At 46.3% G+C, this 25,596-nt stretch overlaps 1 protein-coding gene across 1 annotated transcript; it reads left to right on the top strand.

The window, feature by feature from the left end:
- The first annotated feature begins 4,556 nt into the window (after positions 1-4,556).
- LOC119378359 (putative protein TPRXL) lies at positions 4,557-25,265 on the top strand. Its single transcript, XM_037647525.2, has 2 exons — positions 4,557-4,664; positions 24,080-25,265. The coding sequence occupies exons 1-2, from the start codon at positions 4,557-4,559 to the stop codon at positions 24,941-24,943; spliced, it is 972 nt and encodes a 323-aa protein (XP_037503453.1). The 3' UTR covers positions 24,944-25,265.
- The last annotated feature ends 331 nt before the right edge of the window (positions 25,266-25,596 follow it).

Genomic DNA, 25,596 nt, shown 5'->3' with positions numbered 1-25,596 from the left:
TTTAATTGCCCTACTACCATAGATAAGTGTGACAAACAAAATCTCTCCTCAGAGGTTTTGTGCGATTCAGAATGCATTATAAAAAAGACGGAAATCATATAGAGGCCCACCGTTAGAGAATTGTAGGGACGTTCAATGCTATGTTTCAATATATGCGGTATTTTGATGGTTTTTGCTTCGTTTTACGCGTTGTCAATTTCGCCATGAGCTTGAGAAGTTTCGTGCGGAAATTCTGGCCCCGGTTTATGGTACGTAAAAACACCTCTACAACTCCACAAAAGGAGTTCTAGCCATCGAAATTTGTTCCGGTCCTGATGAAAGTAGCGTTAAAGAATTATGTTTCCCATTAAACAAAGGGCGCCCCATTGCCATTAGCTGGTGTGACCATTTCCTCGAACACTCAACTAAACAAACAAACAAAAATAAAACACGACAAAAACTCACGTTCTACATTCCAAACCTAACGGCCATACAAACTATACGCCATTGTGGCGTCAGCTGCAACCCGTTATGCAAGAGGCGATCACCCACGCCTTCCGCGCTGGCTGCAGATCGCAAAGAAGTAAAATAAGCAAACTAAGTCCAGTCGCACGTTCCACGTGGTGTCCACAATGGGAGAGAAAAGAAAGCGGAGAAAATCATGGCCTGTCAGAGCTCTGTAGGGAGGCTGCGCGCGCGCGGCATTCCAAACGCTAACGGCTGTACCGTTATGGCGTCAGCTACACGGCCGTTATGCAAGAAGCGGTCGGCGTACCACGTCTTCGAACAGAGGCTGTATAGATTGAGCTACGATAAAACCGTCGCAGTCGTCATTCAAGGCCGTCGTTACGGCGGCACATGGAGACATTGGTTTTCCTTCAAGCCGGCGTTCGCACGCAACACGCGCTTTTGGGTCGCACCAAAGCGGGAAAAGGGCTTCCATGTTTACTTTTGCTTCTTCTTCTTTTGATTTATTTCCACGCCCGTCGCACTACGGGCGATACTACGCGATAGAGCTTTACCAGTTCCGATAAAGCGTTTAATTTGCATCCTTTCAAGGATGTACACTTCGCGTTCGGAAGTTTCGTGTATGCGAAGACTTGGGTGTTTATTAATAGCCTGTGGCTTAATACACGCGCGCGTTGCCTCTCGACCGGTGTTCTTAGAGCGAACGCGAACGACTTGGAGTGCTACAATGCTGGATTATATGAAGAGGAGGAGGAGGATAAAAATTGCAAGATTGGCACGGTGTAGAGTCAACGATGGGGCGAATGTAATTTTTTGAGAAAAAGTCATTTTAATACTTTGTGCGCGCTAACGTTATCATTCATACGGGGCTCACAGCCAACTGGGAAGCTCGCAAACATTTTTTGTTTTTAATTTGAAGCGAAATATTGCTATGCACGTTCGGCCACTGCTGAAGTAAGTGCGGGATCGTGGATCTTCAGGCTTTCGTTGAATGCCTATTCCTTCTTTACGGAGCAATCACGTTCGATAATGGAAGCATTTTTGAGAGAGCGCAATACTATATATTGAGAAATAAGAATAGAGGGACATTCCCGCTGTTCATATGTTTTCGAAAGAGCGGTGCTTGCTCCGCACGAACACGTGCACAGAAAAAAAAAAAAAGGACGGCACTCATGCGCAATATTTTGAAGAAAGATATGACTACATCTCAAAGCGAGAAAATAGCTGTGCATTGAAATCAGACACCTAACTAACTGTATGGCAGTCCATTGTGACAGGAGAAAAAGCCTGCCATATACGGATGGCTAGGTTGCATGAAAATAAGAAAAATGTAAGACTTGTAAGACTTTCCGCTGTGCATACTTTCCTAACTTCAAGTTCTGCAGCTTACTTTTAAAATGTCACCATAGAAAATTGCAAAGGTTACTATTGAAGGGACCTCCATGATTTGTTTACACACCTTTCTTTAAAGAAACAGAAACGCACGAGACTCTCACGCAAATATACGACCATTACGAGCTTACAGAATTTTTTTTACTGGAAATAAACGAGTGTTAACTCTGCTTGCTCAAAGTGGCGAATTCTCTTCTTTGAAAGACAAGCCCAGTTAAAAATATGTCAAGGGTACTGCGATTCTCTAGTCAGCGGAGCTCTTCTCATAACAGTCTTAAAAAAAGTAAGTCAGAACGACACTATTACTTTAACACCTGGTGAATTTTGACGTATTTTAATAATTTCACTTCTACAGGTTTCATGGTCCGCATCCTAGGGCGTCATAAAAGGAACCAACTGCAGCTTAGCAGCCCTGAACTGTTAATATCTATTCCTTAAATTAGTTTACTGGAGAACCAACACAAAAATTCCGAAGTCGGACTGGCTTGTCACGATCTTCAACTATCCATAAGATTATCCATAAGGTCATCACAAGATTGTCCATTTGCGGAGCGTACTGATATGAGCACAGCCGTAGCGGCTTTGAAATATACCACGTATTTCGTCCTCTTACGAACGTATACATTGTATTCTGTCAGAATGACTATATCATTTTCCATCTCATTCCTGGCAAGTCATGAAAAAAAGAAAGACAAAAAAACAACGACTTTCATACAACGCAAACCTTGTAATATCAAGTGACGTTCAATGTAATGTTTCCAGCCACCGTTTATCAATATTCGCGATTACATTAGGGCACATGTTTATGACATGGGTGCATGAATTGTTTATGCGAAGTTTACATAGATTCCCACATGCGCATTGCATCTGCGTTCGCGCGCACGTGTACATCTGTGTTTAACGGTGCTCATCGCTGTTCTGCGAGACGCCACTTCTTCGCTGTTACTTCCTCGGAAGCTAGAATGTGCTCCGGTCTCACGACTCGCATCGACTGTATACTAAACTCTCACTGAGAATACATGCATGGACGGGCGCTGGTGTTTCTGGTGACCGCGTGACATATTAGGCGAGAACAACGTTGGTTAAGCTCGGCTAAGAGGCAAAAGAAGCTTCGTTAATACCTCTTGTACCATTGTCGATTCAGGCGATTGACCAAGAATGCGCACATTCCCAGTGACGCATGCACAATGTTGAAATTCGGCGACTCGCCCTAAGACCTGCCAGCAGCAAATTGTCAATTGAGGTACGCATAGTCAGCGGCCCAACTTGTCCACTCACCAACACAACACCCAACGCATGACAAGGTCGCCGAATTTGTCTATATATATCCACAAATATATGCGACGAGAAGACGACGACATATGCCAAAACCTGGAGAACAGCCAAAGATAACTCCGCTTTATAAAACATAGACATATCCAACGTAACCTTGGAATATAAACTACTGGTGGCATGTTTGAGTTAGCGGAAGGCAAAGGCACAGCCTCTGTTGCTGATATGTATTATGTAGCTTCAGACGGCACTACCAGCAGCTTCTTGCGGTGTGTGCTGCTTGTCTAGGAGATAGTGTCGATTAAAGGTGTATGCGCAACCATGTGCGACGAGACGCATTCACTCTCTTGGGCTGTCCAAGGATAGGCCCACAACAAATGACACAAACCAAAAGCCGAATTTGAGCCTGTGTAGATACCGAGTTGCCCATAACCAGTTACTCAAGTTTATTAGGCACGGGACAAACAAGCAGCAAGTTGCATATTAAGGCGAGTGCCAAGTGGCCCAAGTTATTGGTTCGTCAAGATAACAGTCAGCATTAACCCAGCGACGCATATTCTCATTCTGATGATGATGATGATGATGATGATGATGATGGCATGAAAAGTATGTCCGGCGAGGAAACTACGAGGAACGCCAAACCCGGTAAACCTCGCAGTTCTTGCTGAAAGACGTAGTGTCACTAGTCTGCCATAACTGCAAACGAGCGACAGTCTATGGACCAGATGCTAAGTGGACTATACTGACAACCCAACCAGCAGGCACTCTGAACCACATGCTTCACCTTCACTTATGGACGCACAAGTCGCCGAAGAGAAGATAAGATGAAAATGCTCACTCAAGGCCTGCATAATCGCAACCTAAGAGAACGCCAACAGTCTTCAATGGCTCCATAAGCGTACTGACCTATCCATCTGCCTATTGCACAAGATCCGAAGGACAAGTGTTTGCATAGACTGACCCTCCGTGAGCTCCGCCGCCCCGAAAGCCCGCTACTCTGTTGCCTGCAGCCTCGACGTATTGTGACCCTTCGAAGAGGAGGCGGCAATACCGTGACCGCATTGTAGTCGTGGAGCAGGCTTGCAGAGACTGCAAGTCTTTGTGGAGGAGAAAGCTCGCGGGCTCTTCCGAAGCACAGCGTCGAACGAGAGAACGCGGCTCGTCGAGACTGCTGCGGTGTTGCAAGCGGGAACGCCGGGGCGGCCGCCGTTAACTCGACTTTACGCGAGCGGGAAACCGGCCACGGCGAAGGAAGCCGGCAGGCAATCCGCCGATGACACCCTTTGCTCGCCACACGATCGAGGCAAGTTGCCTTGCCGCGGCGGAGCCGACTGATCGCGTGGCGTAAGTGGCACGCGTTCTTCTTTCCCCGTTGAAACAATTTGGGTGCAAAAAGAAAAGAAAGGGGCAAGCGAACGCATCGTCGTTCTTTTTCGCAATGATTAATGCCGCCGCAGCCGGACCCCGGCGCGCTGCGGGCCAAAGGTGATGCAACGGGCGCCTGGACTCCTCCTGGGGGAACTAGTCTGGCGAGGGACTCGGCAGGAAGCGCCGTACTTCGCCGGTGTCTGTGCACCGTTCCTTTCCCGCGATGCCGTACGCACGCGGTTCTTGTCGTGGAGCTCTTTCTCATGCTCTTATTATTCGTGCTTTACTTTCGTATTTTTTTACTGGCGAAGATTTTACATCGAGGCTCTCTAGCTAGCGTGACCCGAGGCGCATCCAACGACGCCGCTCACGTCCTGCGAGCATACATATGCATCGAACGGCGCCCCCGAGCGTACGCCATGCAATCGGAGGTCGTGAGACGGATGCTAAAGCCGGCTGCCGCCGGTGATGCTGTGGTAGCTCGTGCTCTCCTGCCGGAGCGGTGTTCTTCGAACTGGGCTGGAAATTGTAAGCGAGCCAACTTGTGACCGGTCCGCCGGTGCGAGCTCGATTCACAACCCGGTCGCCGCGAAGGCGGAGTGCATTCCTTGTTTCTGCTTTTAAAGTGGCCACGCTTAAACAAGGGAATAATTTCACGTTGAGTCACGTGATCTGGCACGGGCCGATCGGTCCTTCGTTGGCAAAAATCTAAGACCCATATTCGAGCAATACGAGGCAGAACAGCACAGAAAGGACTGCAAACAGGAATGCGAAGACTGATTTCGAGCACGCAGTTCCGTAGATGAGATAGAGCCCACAAGATGGTCTACTAATCCAAGTGTACAACTCCTGAAAATATCTACACAACAAAACACACGAACATGTTATACACAAATAAATCGTGACACGCTTACAATGCACAGTTCATGTGTTAAGAAAACATGTAAAACTTGTCCCACAAATGCTTAGTATATGTCTGATATTTTTGTATGTTCAACAAAGATTTTTAGACGCCATAAGTTCTCTTTTGTAGCTGCATTGTTGGCCACGGTTCAAGTTTGTTTTTGTTTCTTTGCAGAGTAAAAGTTCGATTGTCTCATAGCATTAAATTGGCTTTCAGTTTTATTAAGGCGACAGGATAGCTTTCTCAGTAACATGGGGCATATCACTGAAGGCAAAAGAGGCATCTGTAGGACAATCGTTTTCATGCGCCCTTCTTTGTTGTAGCGACCGTTGCACTATCATCCAGGAATACTGCAGTGCCCCGTATCACCTGATAGTGTATAACGTGGTCTTTTGCTATGACTTTTATGTGCTCCTTAGGTGTTTCATATACTAAATCCGAATATAAATCATATTCATTTGCCCTCTTTAGTGACGTAAGGAAAGCTTACGTCACTAAATATAGCCCACTTCGGTGCACTCTATACGCTGACACTCCGCAGTACAGAGCTTAGAGGATAGGAAGAAGTTCGGTGTCATTCCAATATGTAACTGCAGATAATTGAAACTTTCTTTCTTTCTGTAGGTCCGGTATGCAAAATGCTTATGCACACGAATCTTGACATAACCACTTTGTATACACATAGATATGTTGCAGTGGCGTAGCCAGGGGGGGGGGGATTCAAACCCCCGAAAATTTTCAATTTTGCTTGCGTATATATACACGCACTCATACAAACGCAAGCACGAACATACATAAAGTATGGTTGAACACCCCCTCCCCCGAAAAAAATTTCTGGCTACGCCCCTGATATGTTGCAAATGTAAGAAATTAACCTGGTGCAGTGCGAGTTGCTGCATAGCTGTCATGAGTATGTCTCTCTTGCGCATGACCTCATCGACAGATGCTAATTCTGGGCGCTGTTATCATCTATGGAATGTAATTTATTTGCATTCTGCATGGTTAAAATGTCGCTAATAACGTAATGTGATCCTCAAAAATCTTAGGAACTTTTATTTTGCTTTTCCCACTGAGGTGGCTCTTCGGTTGATGTTCTTCATTCTGTGTTAAAGGTCGGTACGCGCGTCTTCGCTAATCAGCACAGTTTGAAAACAAGCAATTCTCTAACAAACGTGCTTTACAGACAAACCGGAACAACATGGGTAGTCCAACAAAACGGACATGAAGTGGTTCAGTTGCATCACAACTACAAGTCCATAACGCACCGATAAAGCAAGAAAATAGCATGTTCGGTGCGCATTCTCCGCGATCTCTCAAGAGGGTTTTAGCAGAGACTCCAACGCTCATCAATTAGAGTGTGTCTTGGCGTTTCGCAGACAAATCTCGAGTAATCTCGAATTTGTCGAAGCTGGTTATCAGCCTTGCCCTGTTATGCGAACTGTCGAAACTTTTAGACACGCATTTCTTATCATCGAAAATTATCATCGAACATCGAACAAGGTAATGCTGCACTCTACATCATCCTCTCATTACCTGCTGAAGCAACAGATTTTGAGTAAACATTACTCATTCATTACACCTCAAAAACTTAACTTTAGGCATTTCAAATCACACACGTATGCTGATATCATCATATGCTGCCGGCAATAATGTCGCACGTGGTATTCTAAAGAGCAGAGGCGAGATTCTTTTTGCTACGACACATGTAGAAGAAAATCTCACGTATAAAGTACCGGGTATTATAAACGAAGACAGAAGCTGACTTCCCTTAGTTCCACTAGCGAAAGCCACATCGAAAGTTACCTGGGCAAAGAAACAAGACAACACAAATCTGGCTGAAGTGTGGACCTGCACAACTAAAACTGCATAGGGAATTACGCCCTCCAAAAAGGAATCCATTATATTCTGGCGCTTTATTCTTCATTTTCTCCGGCACCATCCAAACAGCGTGCGCTTGCCGCTTTCTCTCTCTCTCTATCTCTCTCTCCTGCACTGCCCCTCTCTTTCCGAGTTTGGTTCATCGTTTCCAGGTTACTTCAAATAGCGCCGGGCCGGCCGCCGCCTTTTGACAGTTCCTTTCTGCGTTGTGGCCGCGTGGTCCACTCCGAGAGAAACCTGCCTTTGCTTTTTCTTGTTTTTTGCTTTTTTTTGTATATTTCTTCCCTCTCGGCGCCCGGACTTCCGCGAGTCGCGAGTAACTGTCTTGCGCCCAACCTACGGCGTAGGGAGGGTTTAACGTTCGCCACGCTCTTGACAGCTTCAAACCAGTCGACGATGGCGGTACGACCGCTGCTGCCGATGCGAAGAAGAAAGGGGCAAAAAAATTAAACGAGTTTCGGTTTGGATGTGTGCTTTCCTCGACAGTCACAATGTGATGCCGCTTCTGCTCCTGCCATTCCCGGGCATACGCGGCACTCGCAGTACACGTCTGGTGACGAGAAAAACTCTTGCGAGAGAAAGCTGAAAGAGATTGTCAGTATAAGCGAGGGACGTTCCTAGAGAAGCTATGCGTGTGTGTGTAACGCTGACAGTGCAAACTCGCGGCTCGGCAGAATACGGGTAGGCAGAAACAGCGCTTATTTGCGCTTCCTACCGTTGTGCAGTGTCAATGCATTTGACTAGCGTGAGTGGGAAGATTGCTCAGTGGCTGTCGGGAGGCGCGAAGCTGGCTGCAGCTGCCGGTAAAGAATCGGCAACTGGAGGAATGAAGAAGAAGACGAAGAAGAAGCGGACTGTTTTGGTGTCGTTTCCGGGGTTGCATAAGGGGAAGGGGAGGAAGAGAGAGTTCGAGGAAGTGGTTACCCAGTTGGGCAGTCTTGCAGGAAAAGCCAGAAGGACGTCGTCCGGCTCTCCAAAGGACAGTCGCCGTCGCAAGAAAGGAATGACGCAGCTTCTCGATAAAGCTTGGCATTGTTGCGGTTGGCGGACGCCACGAGGCGTACCCGCCAGCAAAAGGAGACGAATTTCGTAATTTCCATCGGATTGCGTGCCCGATTGTTGTTTCTTGTATTTCGCTCATGCAATCACCGTATTACGTATACAAACGCACAATGCAATGTTTCCAGATTGGTATCGCCACTGTTATTTCGTAAAATTTTACTTCACATGTAAAGCCTTCACTCATTCTATTCATTCGCTGTTCTCAAAACCAGGTGCTGGCGGGACACTATATGAAGACAGTAGTTCTTGACCACCATTGTAGTCGTATAAAAATCTCACGTAAAATCGCTTAATTTAGTTTGTTCCTTTACATCGATGCGTGTGAGCATACATAAGTTCAACATCACTCGCATACAAAACCCAGGGCAATGATTTCATCTATTAAGAAAACATTTGATACAATGTGAACACTTTCTCGAAGTGTGTTTGCTATGGAAGTCCGGAAAACGAGCAACCCGGCTTCTTCATCTCGAAGCGACCAAGGAGAAAAAATTTCTCATGAATGCTTGCACAAATGTTTACAACATCGATAAGGTAACCGACCTCGATGGTTGACGTAAGTAGATGCTGTAATTCAATGAGAAATTCGCAAGGTTCTTTTGACGCATCACAAGCGCGTGATTGCAATTTTTTTAGGAAAGCACTTCTCGTGCGGTAGACTGCGCTAAATCTGATGATGACGATGGTAAATCATCAATGGCGGTGAACTAGTACTGCGTGAGAAAACATGCGATAATAAGCAGTGCTTCAAGAAGAATTGTCATTTTGTGTGTAAGGCAAAGCGTGGGAATCTTACGACACGCCCACGCATGAATATTTCCTTCCTCTACGGGAAATTACGGGAAAACTTCGCGAACGCAGGTGCGTGGCATAAGACACGCTTGATGTGCAATTGCTGAATTGCAGCATGGTCGGCTCAACGAGACAACACTTGTGGAGACAGGGGGCAATGGCTGTTAAAGCCTGTAAGCCCCGGATGGAAGCGAAGTCAATAGAAATCCACTCTACAAAAATATTCTTCGACGTGCACATTTAACAGAATTTCAGTGGTGCTGCCTTAAGCAGTTTGTTTAGATTTTAGCCATGGTGGTGGCATCTTGCTGCATCGCAAATTTTGTCTCTCCGTAAGCTCCCTCCTGTGTGCTTCCGTGTCACCAAGTATGTGAAATGACAAGTGAAAAATGCATGACACGTAACGATTAGGTCCAACCTACCTTGAAATAAGTCACCCTGTTACCTACTTTCTCATACCGTAGCGTTATGTATAATCACTACCCGCTCACAATGTGGAAAAGCTATGACACAACTGCTTTCCACAACGATGTTTAGTACTTTGTAAAAATCAATACAACGTGTTTTATCGAAAAAAGAAAAACATGGCTGATCCCTCCGTCATAGGAATCGGTATAAAACGAAAGTGAAACGTGTCTGCACAGAAGTAGTGCTTATTGTGTAGTGATGTATGAGAGCTTGTACAATGTATATTCGTGTTTGGCAACTATAGCACCGTTTGACGTGGATACACCCATGTTGACGCCTAGTGGTATGTCTTCATCGCGTCGACTAACGCCCATGATCATGATTAAACCTTTGTGGTAGCTGAAGTTCTGAACATATATTTGGGCACAGGGAATCGTGCATCCCGTGTAAAGATAACACCAACAAGCTCATAATCAACACTGGTACCCGATATGCACTTCTTCAAAACGTCGTCAATTAAGGAGAGAAACGGCACGGTGTGCGCTTTCTAGTTATGTGTAACCGACGCCTGTGGTCATGCATACACTACAACACACTGCGCTTCAGTAACACGGGAGGCAGAGGTTCATAGCTTGAGCCGCAAACGCGTGCGTCCCGCTGGCCTCTGTCTCGCTCTACCAAGGCATGACATTCGCCTGTCGAAATCGTGTCCTTTCTGCAACGCGTATTGCAGCAGTTTTGTTAGTCGGTGCTCTCACAATCGAAGTAGTCGGCGGCGGAGAAATCCCGTTGATGCATGTGGAAACTGCACTACTCTGATGAGCCGGCGCACGCTAACACGAAGCGAAAGGCAAACAACGTAACTGCGTCCAGTGTGCCTCGGCGACGGCAGCGCGGCTAGTGTCCCTGGCTGGTATCGAGACGCTTTAACCATGACCTCCGATATCGCGCGCAATCTCGGAGTAAGCGCTAGTAAGTGTCGATCGTGAAGCATTACTTCTTTTCACCTCTCTCAGACGGCGGCACCACCCCATTCCGTCCCGCCTCCTACATCGCCAACAAACAACACCGTGCGAGAGAGAATGTGTGAAAGATATAAGGCGCGTTCGTGAAGCGTCCAGCAACTGCCAAGGTAGCTTAGTCGGTTGAGCGTCGGGCACTTACCGTCGCGGCCGTAAGGTCATGGGTTCGATTCCCAGCGGCGGATCTTTTACTTGGTTTTTTTTCTTACTCACCCGTTGGCGTCCATTTTATCAACGTCATATTCGTAACGGATGTACTACTTGGTGGGCCCCGGCACAAAACACTTTCGTGTTGAAAAAAAAAGAGAGAAGTGAGTCGTGATAGGCTGGGTACTAGAATATCTGTGTGCTGAAGTAAAACAACAAAAAGGATGGCTGTTCACACTTTGTTATTATGCATTCGGTGAAGGGGAAAGGCAGGGAAGACGACAGACAATAAGAAATCTGCAGTTCCCAACTCACATGACGGAAGGGTGGCGATTTGGGCTTGTTGGTATGGTTGCATGATAATTGATGGTAGCGCAGGCCAAAGACACGGACAAAAGAAGGCACATGAGACACCACAGCGCTATGGTGTCTTATGTGCCTTCTTTTGTCCGTGTCTTTGGCCTGCGCTACCATCAATTATCACATGACGGAAGTTCTACAGAGTCAATTAACTTGTTATACAATACACTGCGAGGCACATAAATGGCGTGATGATTTCAGCAAATGGAGCACAAATATCTGCGGAGGCCTGTAATATACATATTACAGGCCTCCTTGCATGCTGCGGGGCGTCATTGATATCACCAACGTTGATTTTGTTTCTTACTACAGCAACGAAAGAGACGTAGGAGGTGGCCCTCCTAATAATAATAATAGAAGCTACATTGCGTGGCATAAGACACGCTTGATGTGCAATGCTGAATTTATTTCCACGCAATATCTGATACAATCCGGGAATATTGTTTATGACAAGGGACCAATCAATTGCTTTTCTGTAAGGGGACGATCGTGAAGCCAGCCACACATGGTGCAGAACGCTTTTAGTTAATCACAGAGACGACTGCAATGGCACAAAGCAGTCGCAGTTGTCCATTTGCTACCTCGACCTTTATACGCGGGGCTTCTGGTCGTTTACACGAAGGAGTAGTACGTATTCCTTGAAGCTGTATAAACGACATGTAAGAGAATATTCTGAATACTGAAAATTACCGAATGCATACGCACTGGTCTTTCTCTTTTCAGACATGATTCTTATTCACACGGATAATCGCTTCTTTGTTTAACAGCTGCCTATAGGAGCAGCGCTGTATGCCCGTCTCTTAAAAAACGGTCAGAAAAGACGGGAAAAGATCTATCTCACATATATCAACAATTCAGTCATATTTAGATCTCTGTTGTTTCGACTTGGCGTAATAAACGTGCACCTTTATACAATACATTGCGCATAACGTTATTACTCTGCCACAAATTTCTGCAATCTACTGCATGAAGGATGACGAGAGAGATAGAGAGAAACTTTTATTTCATAACAACTCATAATCCCAGTCATCGATACTGGAGTTCACTTGAGTCCGCAGTCTTGGTGACGAGTGCATTTGTGTGGATGCGTTCACAGCCTCGATGTGGACAACTAGCAGTGGCCATAGTGTAAGGCGCAGCTCTTCGGTGGAGCTGTCCACCTAAGAATGAAAGCCAGGCTGGGAGACCTGTTTGATTTTTCTTTAACGTGGAGAAGAGAATGCTCAGCGGCATTCTCAATAAGCACAAAGTGCATTGTAGTGTTTGCAAAATACTTGAAAAAAAAATGACTCCCTATATCTCCTCAGCGTACTGCAGGACTAGCATCGTCTTGGAGTGTGATGAGAATCTTAAGAGGAGTCTGTTGTTTTTGTATTTGTTGAGCCAATCGCGACGTTGTTTTCGATGTTCAGTTCTGGCACTCCTAGAGCAATATATATCTCGACTGTCCATGAGTTTGCTCAATATTAAGGAATCAAGGGCTGAGGCTTATTTAAGGATGAGTTCGTTCATTTGGCCCTATCGTATAATGACCTCGTACCCACCCTAGCAGCACCGATAATGCGGGATGTGTGGGCATGTATTTGGATAATGTGGTGCGAACACCACCCGGGAGTTCGTTTAATATATATGCAGATGATGAGACCTGGTCGTTCAGACAGATTATAGTAAGGTCAATCTCGTGTGCGTATACTATAGGCAAATGTCATTTGCGATGGCCTGTGTGTCTAACGTCTGTAAAAGATGGTACTGATTTGTGACTACCAATTGTCTGGCTTCTTGGTCCTACTACTCCTGTAGCAGTAGTTTCCTGGTACTCTCCTTTAGTAGTAGTACTCTGTTGTCATGGTTAGGTACGGCTAAATGATCAGCGCGAGTTTATAGCCTGCCTTTGTAAATGCGCATAGTCCTCTATTTTTTTAGGGCATGTGTTAGACTTTAGCAATCTGGATAGTGTCCCATGGGGTTGGATCTGCATGGACATCGGCATGATGTCGAGTCTCATGCACCAGGCTTCTCAGGATAAAGCGCAATCTTGGGTAGAGGCTGTTAGACCGTTATGCTGAGCTTTCTCGGGCGCATTAGTTTTTTATGTGTTGTATGTCACGGCAATTTGTACGTCAAGAGCTGCGGCCTACAAATAATAGAAAGGGTAACCCTCGTATTCTTGTCTGTACACTAGATCATCGTCTCACGAGGTTATAAGCGAAGCTGTTCCTAATGGCTGTGCGCATTACACGCAAGACAACAGGTCGCAAATCGCTGAGCGCGCAGCTCCATTTCGCCAAGGCCACTGTTGAGTGTTTCACGTAGCTCATGTTATTTATGACCTATTTATGGCAAAGCTAACAAATTTATGCTTTGCTCTGGACTGCGCGAGCGTAGTTGTTCGTATCACACAGGCATGCCTTAATACTCCGCAGGCGACCTGCTAGCTTTGACCTCAGCGCACATACAATAGGGGTGTCCCTGACACTGTCTCCGCTGTATTGAGTAAGAGCAGGCCTTGTAGCTAACGATGGGGTTACGTTCCGAGTTATAACAATAGATGTCTTTGGTTGTTCATTTGTTAAACATTAGTTTCGAACTCAAGCCCGTTGCGAAAACAATGGCTGGCTTTCAGTTACAGATGTATCTTTCGTGTTGCAGTCTTAATGCGTCTAGGCGTCATTACCTCACTTAAACGAGAACGATGGAGCTTTTACGCTATACAAAATGGGCAGAAAACAAAGACAAAAAAAGACATCGTATTTTCCTTCACCGTGGCCCACATACATATGAATTTGCTGAAAGACACAGTCATAAAGAAAATAACGTTACATACACCCCACCTCTCATAATTCGAACGGTTTTGCATCGGTGCTTCGAATACTGCATTGAATTTGTCTCTTTTTTTTTTCAGTGAGCGTGCGCGACAATTTTGCTAATTATACCTAGGGTATTTTTGCAGCTCGAACAACATTTCTTAAACAGTGCATCCGTTGTATTTCTCGTGTAATGCAGCTGATCAATGTACCCTGTTTTAGTGCGTGAATGCACTGATACGTGATTCCCCTAATCTCGGTAAACGGCGACAATTTGCCACATTGACAACTGCGTTTACTTCGGCCACTTCGGCTACGCTTGAGTCGTATTCAAGGCTAGCAAGGATGCAGCATCTAGTGGAAGACCAGGCAGTCGAGCGTTTAAAGCACGTGTGTTCAGGGTTGTTGCAGCCTTTACAATATATCTGCACTGCTAAGATTGTTTCGTATGGATGTATTATAGTAAAAACAAATGCTTTAGACGTGAACCTGAGAGGTGACGCTCTGCAGGATTGACGATGTTTCGTAGCTTTCGTTCGGGTTTGCGGCTAGAAAATTCCAATGCGGACGAGGAAGTTAACTGGTAACGTTTCACTCATCAATGAATAGGCTGAGTTTAAAGCTAATTGTCCGAAGTGACGCGGGTTCTGTCACGGCCGTGGCAGTCGCATTTCAGTGGAGGCGAAACGCTAGAGGCCCGTGTAAGTGCTCGTTAAAGAACACCAGGTGGTCTCAATTTCCGGATCCCTCCACTGCGACGTGCCTCGTAATCATATCGTGGTTTTGGCGCGTAAAACCATAGAAAGTATTATTATTATTAAAGCTAACTGTGCGAATATATTACTTCGTGTCAGCGATTTAACTCCTGACTTAAAAAGAGTGATGCGACTAATAATGTAATCTGTCTATAATACAAGAACCTAAACAGCTCAGACTACCATACACCTCGATTATCCTTTTGTAATGTCACGGCTGTTAGCAATCCAAGACCTGCCTTCTTCCTGTGGCCCAGGTGAAACACAACGGCGTTGACAGTCATACATTCCCCACTCATGCATGTATTCATTGAAATTCGACTGTCGCGGCCGGGATAGAACCCGCGTCCTTCGGACAATTAGCTTTAAACTCAGCCTATTTGTTGATAAGTAAAACGTTACTATTTTGTGTATATATGTGTGTTTTTGACTGTACGCACTATATGTGTGTATATGTCATCATTATATATACCATAGTCATCACCTGACCCCTGGAGTAGCAAGCCAGGCGACAAACCAGGCTAACCTCTCCGGGACTTTCATTAAATATTATTATCTCTCTCCCCACTCATGAAATAATTGTGCACGTTCCTGCTGTGATAAAGTATGCTTGAATCTAAACATTGTTTCTATGATCCGGTTACTTTAGGGTTGCTGTATGGAAGGGGGAGGCCAGGATCACACTTAAAGAAGATAATGTCTGCCTTTTGTTTGATCTTCAGAGACCATCGTTGTGTAAAGAATTATTCGAAATAAGCAATGAAAACGCTCACACAATGTTGCTGGCAAGCAATTTCAGTGCTTTCGTCAATGCTTCCTTCTGGTGATATCTTTCAAACTTCCACCCATCATACTTACCATAAGCACTGTGCAAGGGCACAGAATGGTGTTATTTCATATTAGGTGGGCCGTATCTTTCAAACCTTGCTTACGCTTTATTGTGTTCAAGAAGTATTCACTCTAAGTCCTCTATGTGAGGTCAGAGCAGGACCTCTCAGAGGAAAGGCAGATGTTTGTGAAAGGCCATTTATAACGCTTTTTTCTTTTGCGAGAAATGGTGAACACTATTTCATTCATTGCGATGCATGCTCACATGCATATATGCATACTTCCGAATTCGTAGGAATAAACGTATATATTAGCATAGGATGCTTCTACACTCTCCCTTCTGCGTGTGCAAATATTTATGGTCTCAGTTGCGTCGTAATTAGTGGAAGCCGTTTAATATAATCGAATGGAGCTGGAGTATGTTTGTCCGCTCAGTTATCCGACAAGAACTTTCAAATTTAATCAGTATTACGCGCCAAACCACGAGCCTTGTTTTATAAATTATGGCTAATATCGTTATCATTATTCTATTTAGGTCTTTTACGGGACGATATCATCCAATCCGGTCCCGGATGAACCAAACTAAACCGCCAATATCCTTATGGAGGTTCTCTATCTACTTCTCTGCCTCTCCACGACCAGATATCCATTTCCTCGGCACACATTTGCTCTAATAAAACATCAGTTATCTCCCATACAGATCAGATTATCCGTCCAGGATCATTAAGTATTCTATTCAAACACCCCCGTTTTGCGCTTGTTGCCTACTACGGGGTGCTCTTGACAGCGATCTGCAACTTCAGAAAGTTAACTAAAATTTTCCCTTCGCTATTGTCATTTTTGACACTGCAAATTTTAAGCATTCTATCACTGCAGCTCAGATTGTCCGTACTTTATAACTGTTCATACGTTTTCCCTTGCACGTCACGTGACCCACGACGTCAGTCATGACTGGTGAAGCTTATAAGAAATACACGTCTTGCTTAAAATGTAAATTACTCATGAAAATAATCACGAATTAGCGGCTTAATGACAACGTATATGAAGGGACTGTACACGTAATCTAAACGGATAATAAAACTAACAGTCAAATCAAGGTATGCGCTTTACGTGTTGCTGCTAATGAGACAATTATAGTTACAATGTTTGGTAAACTAAGGACATGCAAGTTGGAGGTCGCACAAGTATAACGCCTATGCGACATTTGTGTCTGATGGTACATTCCTATGTTTCTCATGTGAAAAGAAGCAACAATATTGAGCTAGGTTATTAACCTTTGTAGAAAAAATAATTACGAACACGTATATAAAAGTTTCACCATTCGAGACGTGTATTTATCCACTCAATGAACAGGTTATACCTTACCGTCTGCAAGGACACGCTGAAAAATAGATTAGCAATCCAAGCTGGTATTTGCCCTTCGAAAGTTCCCGAACTATTTGGCAATGCACTTCTAACGAATCCTACACGCAGTGAAGTGACGCACTTTCAAAACCGGACTGCGGTGAAATAACTCAAAACCTTGGCTCCTTCGTTTCAATGCTCCCGTTTCTCCACGTGCCATTTTCCTTTCGCTCAAGGATCACATGGCGATGTCTTTTTGTTGGTGAAAGGAACGTGCTGCGGGGTTTCCTCGTATCTTTTATCAGACTGGCTTCACCCTGACGAAAATTGGCGGTCGATTCTCGGAAGTCATGAAGACGTGACATGCAGCCACAAACGACGCTCTCGCTGATAGCGGCTGAAGGTTGAATTTTTAAGAAAACGGGACTGTGTCTGAAAGCAGAAACTTTGAAGGCACTAGATAATATTTAAAAGTCACTGCACTAAACTAACCTGTAGAGTTGTGAGGCATGACAGTCTCGCACAGGTTCTTGAATATTTTGTATTATTTCTGCAACAAGACGACGTCACAAAATGGATGCAGCGCAGTTCTTAAGGGGCACTTCGTATCGGCAGCTGTACTCGGTGTGCGACATCAAGGCTGGAACAGGAATGGGAGTGCCACGCACATGTTCCCCACTTACTCACCTGGCGTAAATCGACGGCGCTTCAATTGTTTGACCACTATGGTATATATGCAGAGCAAGTGCGTCGAAGTGACGTGTTGAATTGACTTTAGAATGTGGAAGTGGCTGTCCGGTTGAGGGTGTCTGGACCTCGTTTTGACTTGGATCACCTCCAATAACTTGTACATATGTCATCATTATCATCATCATCATTTTTAGCCTGTTTTTTATTCCACAGCAGGACGAAGGCATCTCCGAACGATCTCCAATTTGCGTTATCTTGTGCCAGCCGATTACATTTTATCCCAGCGAACTTCTTAATTTCATCACTCCATCTAACTCGCTGCCGTCCTAGGCTTCTTTTTCCTTCTCATGGAATGCCCACCTTTGCTCTAACTTACTGCCGGTTGTCTGTTCCACGCATTACGCTGCCGGTCCGAGTCCATTTCTTTCGTTTAATGTCAACTAGAATATAACATACGAGATGTAGTTTCAGCCCCGTGTGATATAACTGGAAGTATGCAATGACTGTGTACTCTTCGTTTTAGAGACAGAAGCAGCTTGCCTGTCATGATTTGTTAACACCTGCCGTATGCGCTACAACTCATCTTTATCCAACGGTGAGTTTTCTTTTCATGAGTAGGCTCCTTTGTTGGTATAGTTGACATAGTTTTGTACAGACTACAAGGGTTGATGCCAACCACGAATTCTTTTTTTTTTCCTTTTCAAAGTTATTAATCACTACATTTGTCTTCAGCACATTCATTTTTAGCAACTTTCTCGGTTTACTTCATTAATCTTTTTTTTTTTGCACTTCGCCGCCATCATTGTGATCTATATAAGTTGATGAAATATTCTGCGTTAACCTTTACTTCTGTTTCTTCCTAGTCCAGTCGCATGAATGACATGTAGTGAATAGCGTTGGAGAGATTGTATCTGCTTGTCTGACGCCCTTGTCGGTCGCGATGTAATTGTTTTTTCTTATGGAGAAGCGCGTCTGTGGTATCTTTATAGATAGCTAGGGTATCTATGAATACCTCAACTACTCTTTGGGGACGCAATGCTTCTAAGACTGGTGATATCTCTACTGAGTCGAGTGCTTTTTCGTAGTCTATAACTGCTAAAAGAGGTTTGCTATACTCAGCAGATTTTTCATTGCCGTGATCCGTTGTAGAGAAACCCTTCCTGAAGCCGGCCTGCTCTCTAGATTGGTTGAAGCCTCCTGTTTCTCTTATTCGTTTTGAAATTTCGTAAATGGTTTGTGTAATACTGAAAGTAAGCTAACCTGTCTGTAATTCTTTAAATCTTAAACGTCTTTCTTCTTCTATTATATTATAATTTTGGCGTTTTCCAGCTCAGTGGCACATTTGAAGTTTTGAAACACTGAGTCTAGAGCGTCCCAAGTTTCTGCTGTATAAAATTTCTTCCTTCTTTGGTTAAATAGACAGTTATTCCGTTTTCTCCGGCCTCTTTTCCGCTGGGCATACCTCTTTTGGCTTTACCAACCTTATCATGCATTTCGCCGTCAATGTGGTACGACTTATGCGCGCAACCTTTTCCCAGGTAATTACAGAAGCACTTTTCTACAAGTGCCAACAGTTTGCTCAGCCACCAGGTCGTTTTATTTTTACATTGAAAAAGAACAACTGGGGAAACTTTTGAAGGTAATCCATGGCGTCTTTGCGTGATGCAGTGAGGAGGTCCGCAAAGAACTTCTGACTGCTCCTAGAGGAGTGATTGGCTGTATTGCTTTTCATAACATTATGCCTCCGCATGTCATGCAATCGGATCAAACAGTTCGTGGCAGACACAAATACTTCATCCTTGTATCCAGGTTATGAAGTTTCGAGAATACTGCTAAAGTTAGAAGACATTAATCATCTCTGGCCCTGACAGAAGCTCGGTCACTGAAATCGTCTTATTAGGAATGAACAGACAAAACGGCCTGTTCAGATTGACTACACCTTAAATAGGGTTTAGGGTGAATACACCTTAAATTGACTGATTCATTGATTAGCGCCTCTTATAGCTACCTCAAGAACAATGCGGTGATATTTTCACGTTAGCAAAACACCACTCATGAATGTCGTTTGGCGTGCTTCCATTCGTCAGCATGTCCGCGCACTGTTTCTAAAGGCCCGTGCACTGTGCGATGTAACTGAACACCAAGGAACCTCGGGGGTGCCGAAATTGTCCGGAAGCCTCCACTACGGCCTCTCTCGTGGCCTCATGGTCGCTTAGGGACGTTAACTCTCACAAACCAGCCAACCATCCGCGCACTGTATTCTCACAGCTCAAGAAATATTTAAAACCTAACCAAAACAGCGATGCGAAGGTCTATAGTTTATGCAATAGATGATTGGTTAAACGGTCACGGGCATCGGCCCACACAGGAAAACCAGCTCACCTTCAGAAATGCATGCCAGGAATCCTTCAATATGTCTCGGTCCCACGAACACACGTACATTTCATTTTGTTACCGCCGTGGGCGACAACCATTCAAACGCAAGATAGAGGTACAGCTGAGTCATTTGGCCTGTAGTCAGGGCCTAGGCCGCTGTAGAAAACGAGTTCCATCACACCTCTGCACAGCCCGCTTGACGTAACCCCAACCCACATTCCCAGTCCGGGGCGTCGAGTACTTCCTTAGCCGCGCTCGAAAACGCCTCCATCGCTTTGCGAGAGATTCACCAGGCACAACGAAGCGACACATATAAGGCAACCTGTTCGCCTTCACGTCAGAAACGGCCAAGCATCCAGCCTTTCTAAAAGATCTTAGAAAAAAAAACAGTAAAGCTGAACTGGAGGCGTTCGTTTCAGGTGACAAGCTTTTTGAGACGAGCGCGATGCAGCAGCACATTTGACATAGCCCCGTAGCGTTGGATGTCGGGTTGGCCATGTTTTCTCCCAACTAGTACCGTGCAGCGCCTGACACAAGTGCTGAGTTCAGGCCAGCTAAAATGCATCGAACTTCACAACGTTTTCGTCAAAAGCGATGGGGCAGAGTTCGTAATTATATGCGCTGGATCATGCACCTGGGTAAGAGAACAGTCAGCGACTCTAACCTCGTGAATACAGTGAGGTTCCGAGTTAGGTACCTCGCTGTTTCTACCCGATTCGGACGCTGTCACACGGCTGCACGGTTTTACAGAGGCAGCAGTCGCAGTTACCCGTCCTCCGAGTCACCATGCACGTGCTCCAGGGCGCGCACAGGCTAAAAGAAAGAAGCTGAAACAGCACGCGGTGTGCGACAGAAGGGAAAGAAGACGGAGCCGGCCGCTCGTAGTAGCAGTTTCAGCGAAGGGTGAGACCCGTACCGCTCACGACTGGCCTACATCGTGCACCGCGGGCTAGCTAGCTGGCTGCCTGCTGACGTTGGAAGGGGGAGTCTAATGCCCCGCTCTTGGGATATGGGCTCTCGCCGCTGAGTGTGTGTATACTTGCTACACACCCACACCCGTCTTTTGTTTAGCAGAAGGGACTCGAGCTTTCGCGCACGAGCCTCCGCTGGAATCCGGCGGGACCAGAGCGTTTCCGACGGCCCGCCCGCCCCCACGTCCGGAGAGAAAATTCGCCGTCGCCACGCGCAGCGACCCACTTTGGCTACGCTCTATCGCTCTTCGCGCCCGCGCCCAAAGAATGCGCTCGAAGAAGACAAACCACTTTTCTTACGTATCTCGCCGGGTTTGTTCTCGCTTGAGGAACCGACGCATTGTTTGGTCGGCCGCCGCTGCGGGCCTTTCGCCTTGCACCGTGACGTGCAAAGTGATGCAACAAAGAAAGACCTCAGCCGTAATTCTTTATCCTCGCCGCGGGACGATGAATGCGTTTCTCCACCCGGCGTGCCCATTCAGGCCCACGGGTTTTGTTATCGTAGGACACTTCATCAAATAATAAACGATTGCGGATAAATTTTGCAGTCACTTCTATTCTTTACACTTCAAGCGGCGGTGGATGGTTTAACACCGTAGTAAGAAACAAGACCAGCTTACCATAGGTAGCGTAATGAAAATTTGACAGGATGCGCTAAGTGCACGCGTTTCTTGCATCTGTGAAGCGGATATGAGATCGCCTATGCTAAGAGTGTGCTTTCGCTTGCCATTCTCCTTGCTTGCAACTAGTCGGCCTGTTAGAGCTCCGTTCCACCAAGTGCGTGCCACTGCGCATGTGGTCAGATATACTGATCATCGTGGTCGTGCATTGGCGCATTCTGTTGCATATCTAGTTATGTAGGGGAGTAAAACGTCGGAGCTGAGAGTTCCATAAACACTTGTACCGTGTTATACACTGTTAACCACTTGATGCAGCAGTTGGGAAATCACCCGCCCGAAGAAAACTAAACACCAAAACGCGTCACTGTACAAGAAAATCGCGTGTGCGGACCTCGGTATGATGATTTGGGTTGCGAGCACTTCCGCAACAAATAGGCTGCTGGAACAGCCCTCTACATGGCGCATATTCAAGGGGGAGTAACTTGTACCGCATTTTCACTGATATGCCACTCGTAGTTGCAATATTTCAAATGCTTGCGGAAGTTGGAGAAGGTTAGGGTTGTCTGTGCATTTGCACAGTCTTAGCGGGTGCGCTAACTATAGAGTACGTAACGCGCTTACCGTACAATCTTACCACTGCAGAGAGGAAGGATGGTGTGTTCGTCTCGCCTATTCCTTTTCGCAAAGAGGAAGCACCCTTTTTTCTGCGAACAGAAAACTACTGTTTTAAAGGCTGAAGACAATAATGGCCACAAGTAGCTAAATACAGTGAAACCTCGGTGATACGAATCTCATGGGACCACCAAAAATATTCGCATCATCCGAAATTCGTATCACCAGAAAGCATGAAAAATTAGCATGCGACAAAAGAAATTTAGCTGGCGTACATTTTCATTTATTGTTTTTCAGAGCCACAGCAACGTCACTAAGAACCCTGGATGATTGTCAGTTAAGTTTTTAGATGTCGGCAATCATACAAGCACTCGTAAATATACGGCCCGTACGCGCGCATTTAATTAGTGAACCAGGTGCGTTGTGACCCGCGACAGCAGTAGCCCCTTCAGAATTTTAGTATGCTTTTTTGCATGACACCGGAGTATTGCAGCGAAAGTAACAAAAGAAGCACTGACGCGATGAATCAAGGCCACAAAATTACAGAACCACGGCCCTGTGCTATGATTTTGTTATTGCGGCGGTGTTGGGGATGTTTTTTGGGAGATTTACGGCTGTCACCGCACAAGTGCGACCTCTAAGGTCGCGCATGTTAACGTTGTGAGGCCTGACTCCTTCGCCAAGACCGTCCTCGCCTTCTTTCGGTCTTCGTCCACCTTTCATAGGTTGTCGGATGCACGAGGAAGGCACGTGTAAACACAGTACAGCGACAGCAGCCCGCGTCGACGCGTTAGAAAAAAAGCATGGCGCTAATGTCCTCTGTAATCTGAATGCGAAGGCACGCGGAGACACGTAAGAGCCACAAAGATTCGCACGCACAATCTCGGAGGCCGTGACGCGTCACTGAAGGTTTATTCTGACCGTAAGAAAATTGTTTTTTTTTTTACACCGTGATTCTGACGATTTGGTGGTGCGGCGCGCATGCCCACGCTTGCGTTCCCGCGCTCGCACGTGCTTGGTGCATATCTTCGGCGACAGCGCGGACAGCACCTCTTCGTTAGCGTACGTTCGTATCAAACGTCGCTGGGTGAAAGTTGGTACGCAACAACTGTACTCCATTACATTGGAGGCCAATGGGCCTTGGCCGGGACCAACGAAAAATTCGTATCAACCCGAAATTAGTATGAGCTGTGATCGTATCACTGAGGTTTCACTGTATTCTATTTAAATATACTGCGTGCCCTTCTGCAAATTGATAGTTCACCTGTCGAAGCTGCGTGCTCGAAATTGTATACCATGGTTAACACAAAGTGTAATACTTCATTATTTTTATTATGTGTTTTATTATACATCTGTGGGAGACGAAGCTGTGATGAGGTATATGTCATGTATATGCCCGAATATTGTCACAGATCAACTTACTGAAGCTCCCGCTACAGAGCTAAAGTGCGCACAGGTTCGTGCTACTCTGAATTCGTCTATGGCCGCGATGTCCTCACAACCAGACATCAATACGACTCCCTTCTGCCACTGCGTCTTGTTGTCTCATTCTCAGCATTGTTTTATTCTGAGCTTGCATTTGGAGCGCACCTAAAGACGTGTCCATTAATTATGACGTCCATTCACCTTTTAATGTACAACCTAAGGTTATCAAGGCATAAGCACGCTGGCACGTTGCGCTTGCACGTGGAGGGAAACATGAAAAGGCTTTTATGAGAAGGCGGCAAGATATAAGCAGTACGGCTTTTATTTGCTATCATTTCATGAAAACCAAGAAAACAGGGCTTGTCCTGTCTTGCTTTCATACCCGTGTCACTTTTCCGCTGTTCATGTTCAGTACAGGCAGGTACAGGTTACCAACTAGTCTAGACAGCAACCTTCTAACATGGGAACACAAAAAAGTGTCAGACTTTCCATGCTAGAGCCTGCTCGAGGATGTATTGTCTTAGCGTGAAAGCTCCCATTCTCGCTCGAGAGCTGTAGTTCTTTTGACTGATCTAACACCGGCATGTTTTTTCTTCCATCAGAGGACACCCCTCCTGCTTTTCTGGGTCGTGGTGGCGCTGGCCGTCATCCTGCCGGCCGTCCGCGCACAGAGGAGCCGCGGACAGAGCCAGGCACGTAGACCCAGCACTGAGGCGCCGAACTACGACGACTACTACTACGACGAAGAGGGCGCCGACGAAGAAGCTGCCTCCAAGAAGCCTGAGAAGTCTTCCTCGTCCCAAAGCCCGTCGCGCGGCTCGAGCGGAAGCAGCGGAACCTCTCGCGGAGGCAAGCCAGAGCCTCCGTCCGACGAGGACTACGATGCACCGCCGCCGTCGTCGTCCAAGTCCTCGTCTTCCTCGTCAACGGCTAAGCCTTCGTCGTCGTCTTCCTCTAAACACAAGTCTGGATTGAGTACCGATACCAAGCCACCGGCACCCAGTGGAGCCTCCGACCCTGCCGGAGATTCCGGAGCTGAGGAACCACCTCAGAAGAAAGGACCAGTCTCACCCTCGGCGCTGTTCCTCGCACCGCGCAAGAACAGGCTTCACCGCCCCAATGTTCACTTCGCGGCCAGGCCTCGGCCTACACTTCCGAGCTTCATCAAGCACCCACCTCCGCTGGGCGCCATATCGACCACAGTGACGCCGAAACCGCGCTCAGCGGCTGTCGCCGTCACTGAGGAACCAAAGGTCTCCCGGTCCACGGTCAAGCCCAAGAGTTCTTCGGCGTCCTCCAAGCGGGGCGGTTCCGGCTTCAGCGGTGGTGCGGCTGGAAGGAAACGTGACCGCAGCACGACAGAATCTCCCGCTTCGACCGACGGTGACCGGAGTAACAGGAGGTTCGGCGGTAACGGCCAGAAGAAAACGGCCAGACCCAGGTTTCGCGCCGGAAGCACCGCGTAAGCTGTGAAGAGTGAGATTCCGTTCACTGCCCGAAGAGTTTGCTGACCGCTCTTCGTTTTTTTGCCCCATGATGCCAGCCAGCCGGGAGAAGGAGTTTACACTCTATTTGGGGGAGGGGGGACCACATCGACGGCTGTCCAGTCGACGTTTCTGTTCATTTTTTCCCCTGTCGCATGGTTTTTGACTGTCTGTGTGTGCCCACTACGTGTAGAGTTTCTGGGAATTGCCCGAGTTCCAGCCTGGCGAGGGATTGCTTGCGTGCGTCTTCGTGGTGACACGGATACGCGTTAGCCAATAAATGTGTTGCAGCTGTGTTCTTTTATCACGACATCGACATCAGCTTTTCATGGATGTCGTGATGCAGGTGTTGTCGCACGTGCCTTCACGGTGTGACCGTTCGATGCCGCATTGTGAATTATTTTATATATTAACGTGGATCAGGTTAGCTCGTTCAGCTCATTACGAAAGTGTATGTTCCGCATCTTCCTCAACATGCCTGTGCACACATCTATAGCTTCCTTTTTTTTTTCTCAAGGGATTCATCTTGCTAGAAACAGAGGTCATCTGACGTGAGTGCCTTTTTTCACGGACAGCGTTTCCTTTTGTTGTGCTTTTTTCTGCATTTCATTAAAACTTAAGATATGTACGAAAGG

Source organism: Rhipicephalus sanguineus, unplaced genomic scaffold (genome assembly GCF_013339695.2).
Source record: "Rhipicephalus sanguineus isolate Rsan-2018 unplaced genomic scaffold, BIME_Rsan_1.4 Seq8012, whole genome shotgun sequence".
NCBI classification, from domain to species: Eukaryota; Metazoa; Arthropoda; class Arachnida; order Ixodida; family Ixodidae; genus Rhipicephalus; species Rhipicephalus sanguineus.
This window is presented reverse-complemented; position numbering and strand designations above follow the sequence as displayed.

Coding starts and splice junctions, on each gene's coding strand:
- LOC119378359 (XM_037647525.2), top strand. CDS start 4,557: ATGCCGCCGCAGCCGGACCCCGGCGCGCTGCGGGCCAAAGGTGATGCA. Junction 4,665..24,079: donor GGGACTCGGCAGGAAGCGCC/GTACTTCGCCGG, acceptor TTCTTCCATCAG/AGGACACCCCTCCTGCTTTT.